The sequence below is a fragment of the Brachypodium distachyon genome, chromosome 2 (genome assembly GCF_000005505.3).
Source record: "Brachypodium distachyon strain Bd21 chromosome 2, Brachypodium_distachyon_v3.0, whole genome shotgun sequence".
In the NCBI taxonomy this organism is placed as follows: domain Eukaryota; kingdom Viridiplantae; phylum Streptophyta; class Magnoliopsida; order Poales; family Poaceae; genus Brachypodium; species Brachypodium distachyon.
In genome coordinates this window covers 46,398,101-46,408,730 of record NC_016132.3, presented here as the reverse complement: position 1 = coordinate 46,408,730, position 10,630 = coordinate 46,398,101, and the positions used below count along the sequence as shown (strand labels likewise).

General features: G+C 45.1%; 1 protein-coding gene and 1 long non-coding RNA gene across 10 annotated transcripts; one reads left to right on the top strand and one right to left on the bottom strand.

Annotated features, from left to right (window-relative positions):
* Positions 1–904: 904 nt before the first annotated feature.
* On the bottom strand, positions 905–3,335 carry LOC104582834. Of its 8 annotated transcripts, XR_001405888.2 has the most exons (7): positions 2,927–3,326; positions 2,767–2,855; positions 2,335–2,433; positions 2,196–2,226; positions 1,965–2,115; positions 1,664–1,759; positions 905–1,123 (listed from the first exon to the last, which is right to left on the bottom strand). It is a non-coding gene; the product is annotated as an uncharacterized LOC104582834 (long non-coding RNA). The 8 variants fall into 8 exon arrangements; XR_001405887.2 differs by having other exon boundaries at positions 2,335–2,855; positions 2,927–3,335; XR_001405889.2 differs by lacking the exon at positions 2,767–2,855 and having other exon boundaries at positions 2,927–3,322.
* A 2,398-nt stretch (positions 3,336–5,733) lies between these two features.
* Positions 5,734–10,482, top strand: LOC100830207 (NAC domain-containing protein 73). Of its 2 annotated transcripts, none has more exons than XM_010233823.3 (3): positions 5,734–6,742; positions 6,829–7,024; positions 9,444–10,482. In XM_010233823.3, the coding sequence occupies exons 1-3, from the start codon at positions 6,563–6,565 to the stop codon at positions 10,070–10,072; spliced, it is 1,005 nt and encodes a 334-aa protein (XP_010232125.1). In that variant the 5' UTR covers positions 5,734–6,562; the 3' UTR covers positions 10,073–10,482. The 2 variants fall into 2 exon arrangements, with proteins under 2 accessions (XP_010232125.1, XP_003569537.1); XM_003569489.4 differs by having other exon boundaries at positions 5,740–6,742; positions 6,823–7,024.
* The last annotated feature ends 148 nt before the right edge of the window (positions 10,483–10,630 follow it).

Genomic DNA, 10,630 nt, shown 5'->3' with positions numbered 1-10,630 from the left:
TGAGCAACTTCAGAGACACGTCGCCTCGTCGCCTCTCTTTCATCTCCACGGCTCGTCCACCTCATCTTCCCCGATGGACTGGCTCATCGACTCTCTCTCAGACCGTTTATTATCCATGGCGGCGGCGGCGGATCCAGTCTCCATGACGGCGTGCGCAGGGGAGGAGCGCGACGACGACGGGCCGTCCATAGATCTTTGCCGACGGAAACGGCGCTCGTAGAGGAGGAGAGCGGTTGCGGCGTGCAGAACGAGACGCGAGGCTTGCGGTGGAGGGAGGAGAAGCAGCGGTCGGAGGAGGCGGCGAGCGCTGGTCAGGAAGACAAGAGAGAGAATTTTTTTTACACGAAGGGAGAGGGTTCGCATCGGGACGTACAGAGACAAACTCATGTAAATTTAATGAAGTTGATGTACGGCGCCCGCGGCAATCACCACCAACTCCAATTTAATATATAGTAATAGATATATAAACCCTACGTACGGAGTCCAAATTAATTCGCAGGTGTGCGCACTACCACAGACGTGAATATCCCTGTCGGTCAAGAACCGACAGGAAAATACGTTTTCCCGACAGGAATAGACCTCCTGTGTGCCAGCCAACAGGAATAGCCGACAGGGATAGCCCGACAGGGATAGCCCGACAGGGATATTCCAATATGCCTGTGTGTTCACCGACAGAAGGTATATTCCTGTCGGCTATTCTCATCAGCCACTGACAGGAATATAATCTGGCGTCAGGACGAGAAATTTTCCTGTCGGTTACTTCCGTCAGCCACCGACAGGAATATAATGTCAAGCATTCAGGCCTGGTCAGCTGGACATATTTTCCTGTCGGTGTACCACTGACGGGAAAATGTCCGAAAATTGACAAGACGATACATACTAGCTGACAGGAAAATGTCCGAAATATACAGCAATACAGGTAATTCATATACATTTATACAGTACATATATAATATTTATACATTTATATATATTAAGATTCTCCACAATATTCCAAACAAGTTTCCAACAACCAATTCAAGCATCTCAATACATGTTGTTCACAATAGTTCTACATGAATTGAGAAAGGCCATCTTCAGATGTACTTTGGCCTTCAACATGGAGTCATCATCAAGGCATCTCCTTTAGAGAAGCAGGAGTACATGAATGAATCACTCAAAGGTTAGAAAACTGAAAAAAAAAGGCTCAAAGAAGCTACCTATAAACCATTAAAACAATTTATGGATTAAATCATGAATGTAGCAAGAAAATACATGTACGGCAAGCAACAAATATTTACCTTTAAACAAGGCAAGCAACAAATATTTACAGTATTGTCAGATATGTAGCCATTTATAGATAATCAAATTGTAATCACATGGAATCCACTAATAAGTAGCACTCACAGCAAAACAGTCTAGAGGATCATATTACTTCAACTAATTGGGTGACTCAGCTGACATTAAACCATCTAGATTATGCACTTTGTTACGACTGCAAGATTGTAACACGCTAAATGCAAAAGAATGCTATTCATCCTCAAATATATGAGAATGATCTTCTGCGACAGGTGATTCATTTCTCATAGCTCACTATCTCTAGCTTCCACAAAACAGTCATGTCTGACCGAAAAATCCTAAAAAACTTATGGTTAATAGATAAAGCTTGGAGCAAAGCAAGTACCTCCAATTTACTGCAATCCACGGATATGTAGTAAATCATCTGCAAATACAAGTGACTGATACATGCATGTCTTGCTTGTTATCTGCGTCTTAGCCTCTGCAGAAGTTAGAAAAATGCAAAATTGTGATGTGGAACTTTTCCTGATGACCATGATAATAGGAGTTCATGTGTTTGAGAAAGAACTTTATTCAACATGTTATCAAAAGCAAGACTCCGGTGAACGGATAAAGCAAATTTTGCTGTAGTGCTAGTAGCAGCAAACAGAGCAGCATGACAGGCTCAGACAAAATTCATAATTTACCTTCACAGCATGAGTCAGTCATGTTTGTAAGGTCTGGTTGGCTTTGATCTTCTTAGATATACGGCCAGAGATTTTCTCCAATCAAGTCTCAACCTTATGGAACCTGACATCTCTGATGTCCTCAATAAAAAAAATCTCACCTGTGTCAAAGCTACAAGTATATATGAATTTTTAAGAAGATCAAAGCCAACTAGACAGTTCAGGTTCCTGTCAAAATTGTTTATAACTTACCAAGTATGCATCTGAGATGTCATCACAAGCACTGTACAAAAAGAAGACAGGAGAGTTAAGCTTTACGTGTTGTTTTCAAACGGAAATTCACAGATACTTACAGAATAAATGGAATTAGAAAGCTGCTATGTATGCTTACTGATCAAACAGAAGCTTAGATATTCCAATATAGTGGAATTGTAATGGTTGAAAATCTCTAAGTGACTCTCTTTCTGCATCAACACCTGTGTCAGGCGCTCTAGCAAATAAAAGTAACAGACAGTTAAAGGACGAAAATAAGCAGCTAAGTACCCAGAATGTATGAAATAGTAACAGGTATGAGCAGGTTCAGTTTCACCAGATGTTGATATTTAGAGAATAAATGAGCACTTATTAACAATTTCAGAAAGAAGTGCAGCAGCTAGGTGTTTCGCCTTGTACCAGTTGTACACATCACCAATGGTTATAACAATAGAATTCCAGAGAGGTCACTTGTCCTAGTGTGCTACAGCTAAATCTGATGCCAAAATGGCAACTGCTAGTACATGAACTACCAAAAAAAGTAACAACTGCAGAGGAAAATTAAACCTACATGTTTATACAACTAGGCAATTGAGAGGGTCCAGCAGATTGAGACCTAAGCGCTCTCTTTGGTGCTGGAATAGTCTCCTCTAGTGTTCTCTACAAGTAACCAGAAGATTAAGCATATATGCTCTCAGAGATTCAGTTGGAGACAAAGTTCTTTGCATCACCTATTCCTTTTGTTAACAGAATTAGTTTGCAGGAGAGTGAGAGAGAGATCAGAGAGGAGGTCGACGGCGGCTGATCCAGCGGCGCGCAGGCTTGGGTGCGGCGGATCCGGCCTCCCCTATCTTGCTGGCTGCGGCCCGTGGCGGATCCGACGAGGCGGGGGTCGTCGGTGGCGGATCCAGGGAGGCGGGGGGCGGCGCGAGGGCAGAGGAGAACAGGGGCGGGGGCGGCGGAGGAGAGGGGCGATGGGACTGTCGACGGCTCGGGGATGGGATCCAGGATGGGGGAGAGCAGGGGGCGCGATGGGGATGCGGGGCCGGTGGAGGAGGTGCAGGGAGGCGCGATGGGGAGGCGGGGGGCAGCGCGATGGGGAGGCAGGGACGGGCGGAAGCGAGGTCGGCGGAGGCGGGGCTAATGTGGGGAGCGGCGGCGGCTCGGGAGGGAGTAGGAGTGAGGGAGTGAGACAGGTCAGGAGGAAATCTAGGGTAACGGATTTTGCCACAAGACATATTCCTGTGGGTTTGGGAAGGAAGCCTACAGGAAAACACATATTCCTGTGCGTGTCGCCGACAGAAAATATATATTCCCGTGCGTGTCATCTATACTCACAGCAATAGAAAATCTAAATGAAAGATTACACTTGTTTTATAAAGACTGCATAGTATATTATTTCATATGTGTATAAATCAAACCAATTCTTGCTAGTACATTGATTTATAATTTTTGGAATAATATTTTTGTTAATGTTATACAATACTTCCATTAAATAGTTAAAAAAAATTCAAAAACACATTATTTTGTCCAAATGGTATAAATAAAAATTACATTTAGTACATTTACAACCTTTTATGCGATTCTTATGTTACACTATAGGGCCAAATCATACTATATCCAACGATGAAAAATGTGCCGAAAGTTATTGGATAGAAGAGGTGAAATCTAAGTTCGACTTACCTTGAACCATTCAAGGCAAGGTATGATCATATCTCGCATTTAGTTCATATTTTGACTCCAAACTTGTTAGGGTGTAACATGAGTCCTCGCTCGGTCTCGCCCAATTTGGAGCTCATTTGGTAAGTCAAAAGTTTCAAAAACATTTTCAATTCCTATTCCTGTCGGTATCCAAGCCACGGGAAAATACATATTCCCGTCGGCCAAAAAAAATCCCGACAGTAATAGAAGATTTCCCTGTCAGCCTGGCAAAAAAACCGACAGGAGGAGATTATATTCCTGTCGGTGTACGGTTGCCCGACAGGAATATATGTTCATTCCCGTGTGTGGACTTCAAAACCGACAGGAATATATATTTTCCTCTGTGTTTTGAGCCGACCGACTGGAAAATGTTTTGTTCTCCTGTGTGACATGTAATTCTTGACAAGGAATACTTATATTCTTGTCGGTCGGCTGCGGGCCCGACAGGAATAGAAGTCACCCGGGATATATGGGTTTGTGGCAGCGGCGTGCATATGCAGCAGCACCGAACCTATAAATCGCTCGCTCGCTGGCTCGGTTACCTTTCGCGCGCGGCCGAAAAAACAAAAAAGCCCGGATATATAGTTGGGCGAGCTGACCTGGGTCGGTAGATGGACGGTTCAAGTCTTGTGTCGTTGGGGTATCGTCTCTCTTCCAAGACACTCTACGGTGACCTCGGATCTAAAAAAGCCTCTCCGATCCACATATCTTCCGGCCTCGATCTCCCTTAACAATAAGAAAAACAATCTCCCTCGATCACGCGCGCGCACACATAGAGGGAGTGTGGTATGGTGGCGTGGTGTGTGGTGTGTGGTGGAACGTCCTCACACGAATCAGCTGGTTGCCCCATCTCCACTCCACCCGGCGCCCAGCCCAGTCGCACCCCAGCCCACGCTTTTTTAGCTAGTTTTTCCTTTTCGTTTTCTCCCCACCTGCGCTAATTCCAAACACGATCGATCGAGTTTGGCTTCGGTTCGGTTAGCTCTGTCTTCCTGATTAGCTTTTGATCTCTCCTAGCTTCCCTTTTCCGGGTGATGTAGATTGATCTCCGCGCGCACCACCTACGCGCATGCACCTCTATTGTATTGTATTTTTCCTCTTGTTAGTAGTAGCTTAAGGTATTGGCAAGTGATCGGTCATGCATGTGGGCGCCTCACTGATTACATATACATAGAAGAAAAGGCATGCACGCACTATCTACATCCATGTACCTAGTAGTTTTACCAACTGATCGCAACGACGAACAAAGCAGTCTTCACAGCTTCGATCGTCTGCCGGCTCTCGGTAGTCGATCGATTCGTTCACGTGGTGTTTTCGACCTGCGCTCGATCCACATGTTTTGGTTGTACGGCCGGCTGCTGCATGCGTACATCGCCCGGTAGCTAGATCGATCGACAAAGATGTTTTCTTGGAACGCAAGGCGCCTTGGTGTGATCGATATATCATGTTGGGCTAGTTAGTTTAGTTGTGGCAGAAGCAGCAGCTATAGTTATGAACGCTGCTGGCCTTTTCTGTTGTACGTGTAGATATCAACCACACCACGTCAACCTAGCTAGCCACTACTTGATCGATCGACTTAATAACATGCACACCAGAGAGATCAGAAAGATCGAGAGCTAATAGTTAATTAACAATATATAGCACGGTCGATGGATAGATGTGTACGCAGCAACTCGCGCCCGATAGCTTTGCTAGCTAGCTAACTTAGCGCGGGGCCGGGGGGACCCAGTCGATCGGCGCAGAGAATCCGGCGCCTGGTTTCCTGGTCACGTATACGGATTGCGTGCCCAGACTTGAGGGCCAAGCAACCGCCCATCATTCGCCTCAGATCCCGTCCGATTTCTCTCCGGCCTATGATCGATAATCTGCTGATTCTTACACACGTTCATCGACACGTAACAAATCCATAAGCTGCTGCTGCTGCTGCCAGCAGCAGCAAACCTTGTTCTTCCGACCTCTTTATTTCTCCTTTCTGCCGTTTCTCCCAATTCCTAGAGGGCTCGTGCCTACCTAGCTGCTGATTTCGTTGTTCTCTGAATTTCTTTTTTTTTTTTAGTTGTTGCCTAGAAGGCTATAGCTAGAGAGGGAGCTCGTGGTGGCGATCTTCTTGGGAAGCAACAACCAAAAAGTTGGTGAGAATTCTATTCCTCTGTACCAGATAGAGAGAGAAGCCCACAGCGTACAAGGGCAGGGCAGGGCAGGGAGGATCGATCGCAGTGTGGTAGCCAGAGCTAGCTTTTAACAGGGACAAGCTTCCTCCCCTAACCCTCTTTTCTCTTTGTTCTCTTCTCAGCCCGCTTTGTTCCCCTCTCGCGCGCCTCTTTAGCTTGCCCCGCCACCAGCCCCCGATCGACCCCTGGCTGCGCGCAGAGATCATATCTCTCCTTTTACGCACGTACCTCCTTTCATTCCCCCCTGACCGGCAGGGCTAGCAGCTCAGTCTCTAATCTTGCCACATATGGGGACGGGTTAGCAAAGCGCGAGGAGGGAGGGACAGGGAGAGGCTTTCGACGATCTCTTCTTGATTATCAGTTCTCATCATCACTCGTACGTACGCGCGTACGTGTATACCTGCAGGCCCCGGCCCGGCCAGTCGGTCCCCTGCGCGCACTGGTAAAAAGAGGAGCTAGCTAGCGAGAGCCGATCGAGATCGAGCCCGGGCGGCCATGACATGGTGCAATAGCTTCAACGACGTGCGCGCCGTGGAGAACAACCTGGCCTCCGCCGCGGCCGTCGCGGCAGCGGCCAAGAAGCAGCAGCAACAGCAACAGCAGCAGCAGGCCTCCTCCCACGTCAGCCTCGTCAGGACGTGCCCCGCTTGCGGCCACCACGCGCAGTATGAACAGGTAAATAATTAACTGGATTCGATCGTGTCAACTGACTGAGTCGTAACAACAACTGACAATATATATGACCGGCCGGTCAGTTGCAGGCTGCGGCGACGATACAGGATCTGCCGGGGCTTCCGGCGGGGGTGAAGTTCGACCCGACGGACCAGGAGCTGCTGGAGCACCTGGAGGGGAAGGCCAGGCCCGACACGCGCAAGCTCCACCCGCTCGTCGACGAGTTCATCCCGGCAATCGAGGGAGAGAACGGCATCTGCTACACCCATCCCGAGAGGCTCCCAGGTATACTATACCTGCCACGTTTGTGTTTACTGTTTAATTACGTACTCCTACCTGTGTTGGTTGTGCGCTTGCATTGCGTCGGCCAAACAGCTGCAGCTAGCAGCTAGCGAGAGCGTAATAAAATTTCAAAAGATCCCGGATCGATTAGGACTGGTCGAGGCCGACCGATCGACAGAGAAATTTGTTGATCCGTCACGGATCTGGCGCGCACGAACCCGGCCGTGTTATATGTAGATTAACTCTGCGTCTAAAACTCCTTGTTTTGATATGAAATCTGGGTTTGCGTCGTTTTCAGTTTGGTGTCCTTGCTTCAAATATCAATTAATCATCATGTATATATGCGTCGTAGAAATTCAGTGTATACTGTATGTATGTTGAGTTGCCAAAAATATTATGTTGGGTACGTATATTTGTTTAATTGTGCTTTTTATATATGCGTGTGCCGAGTTAGTCCATAAGCATTTGTATTTGTACACGATGCCGTATAAATACTGAGAAAGGTTGCCTTTCAAGTAATTGCTTCTCCTAATTGGCATGAGTTTTTGTACACTCTAGAACAAGAGACTGAGACAACAGAATGCCCCATCACATGTCTACGTCATGCAAGATGCACGCAACAACTGACCAAAGGAAGTATGAACTTAATTTGAAACGACTCGTGGGATAGGGATTGGTTTCCTCATCTTCTTTCTTTTAGCTGCACTATATATTGGTTTTATTAGTATCTGAAAGTTGTTAGGTGATCGATCCCGTAATCTATATATGTATTTGTGCATGTAGCTAGGTTAGCTAGTCATGTATTTGCAAATAATAGCACCTTAATGATACGTACTATTTTATTTAAGTGAGCACCCAGCTGGGGACTCTGCTCTGCATCGACCAAACACCCATATATTAATTTATTGTAGAAGAGTTATTGCATTTTTTTTTGAAACGACAATATATATACCAAACCATTACAGATTTACACTGTTTCTGTTTTTGAGAAATGCATTATCTTTTCCTCAAGACCTAATTAATTTTGAATATACATTCCGTGCAAACAAGATAAAGAACCACGGGTGGGTTGGTTGATCACGCATGCATGTATTTTATTTCATTGCTAATTCTCTCAGATTTTTTTTAATATTGTGATGGAATATTAAACTAAAATAGGGATGAGTGAATGATATCTTCCTAATATTATTATTCCTCACAGAGAAAGTGAAAATATGCACGCTGCATGCAGTGTTTTTAGTAGAAATGTATATAGATATTCTGGATAAGCATCTTATTTGTGCCTTTATTTATTCATAGGTTTATGTAGAAACCATTCGCAAGATCCTTTTTAAGGCAAGATTAATTCTTAATGTCTTACAATATGATTTCTTGGAACTATGATCTTTAAAATTTACAACTTCATATTCGCTCTAGTTAGACTTTTTTTGGGTGCCGAGACTGTAGTGTGGTGGAACATCTCGGGAGGATGGACTAGGTAAACGGGTTTGTATCGACAAACTATCACGATCAACGGCGTATGGGGAAAAATAGGTCCCTTTTTTTTTGTTACGGTGTAGATTTTTTCCATGTCTACGAATTTTATAAGTCTAGTTCAATTAGTTTTTTATGTACAAAAAGGACAGATCATACATTCCTGCAAAAGAAAATAAAGTTATATACATGCATACAGAGAAAGCAAATAAAATGTGTGCTCCATATCACAAAAACTGACACTTTTTTGACACTTCAAAACGTTGTTTTTGAGTATTGACCACGGAAAACTGCGGACATTTATGTGGCGACATCTTAATATTTGAGGTCAATCTATGCAATCTGATGATTTCTAGGTAAAAGATATACAAATATTTAAGAAGATATAAGTGTTTAATTTGACTAGAAAATGTTATTCATCAATCCAAGGAAGTATAATTAAGTAGTGCACTGAAATACTCCTTGCATCCCCTATTTATTAGACATTCACACATTTTCAGATCTCAATTTGTATTATCAGTAATCCATTTAAACCAATAAAATATATAGGTTAGGCATCAAAATATATGGTGTCAAAAATTTGAAGACTGACAGTTCGTCATCAAAATACAAGCTAGGGTTCTTACAAAATTGAAGGATGGAAGCAGTTCTTAAACGCCATAAATTTGGCCCATTTGCTTAGGTTCATGCATGGTACATATATAACTACTCACTCCATTCCATTTTAAGTGTCACAACTTTGTCTAAATATGCATGAGGTGTGTAGATACATAGTATTTAGACAAAGCTGCTACAATTAATATGGGACGGAGGGAGTATATATTTGGCCACGTGTAGTAAAAAAAGTGAAGTCATTTGGTCATCTTGCACACATGCAAGTTTCATGCATTGGACGAATTTTACACCTGTAACCATCCGCAACATGATCATTTTACATTGTTGGTTCCAGGAGTCGGCAAGGACGGCCTAATCCGTCACTTCTTCCACCGTCCATCGAAGGCGTACACGACGGGCACTCGGAAGCGGCGGAAGGTGCACACCGACGAGCAAGGCGGCGAGACGCGGTGGCACAAGACGGGCAAGACCCGCCCCGTGTTCACCGACGGGAAGCTCAAGGGTTACAAGAAGATCCTGGTCCTCTACACCAACTACGGCAAGCAGCGGAAGCCGGAGAAGACCAACTGGGTGATGCACCAGTACCACCTGGGCTCCGACGAGGAAGAGAAGGACGGCGAGCTCGTCGTCTCCAAGGTCTTCTTCCAGACGCAACCGCGGCAATGCGGTGGCTCCACGGGCGCAGCAGCCGCCGGGAGCAGCATCAAGAGTGGCGCCGCTGCCGCTGCAGCTGCTGAGCACCACCACCGTCAGAACGATGGTGGCAACAATAACACCAACAACAGCATGCTGAAGGAAACTCCAGGGATGGTAGATTTCTACAGCCCGGCACTAATCGGGTACAGCAGCCAGGCGGCTCCTCCTAACAACAGGGCGGCAGCCGCGGCGGCGGCGGCTGCTGCTGCTGCTCACTTGATGCCTAACTTTGAGGTGCACACGGGAGGGACAGGCTTTGGCCCCTGATCAAGAAGTACAAAGCCAACTAAAGCAAAGAAATTATATTCTTGACTGATATATACCCACATTACTACTAGGTTAGAGGCCAGGAGAGAGTACTGAGAGTGTGGCAGGCTGCAGATAATGGCACTGGGACAACGATGTTACTACGGGTATAAGCTTTCCTAAAAGGTACGTACTACTGGACAATAAGAGGAGTTCGGAGTGCATGGCTGCACAGATCGATGATGAAGCGTAGGGACCGACGTCGTTAATTTGTTCATTATTATACGTGTACACAAGTACCTTGACATACTCCAATTTTTTGTTTAATGATCTGTTAATTGTTCCATAATAAGAATTGTGACGTTTAATATTGTACACCAATTAATCGTTCTTTGCATGGTTGAAGGACTTATCGTGCGGTAAAGGGAAAATTTGTGTTGTTCACTCGGTTCATTTCCATAATAAGATTCATGTAAATGGCAGAGCGATTCAAGTTGTACTAGCATCCAGGATTAACCTAACTGTAACCGAGTTTGTGTCATTGATGGAATCATGGATTATTACGTTTGCCAATAGACT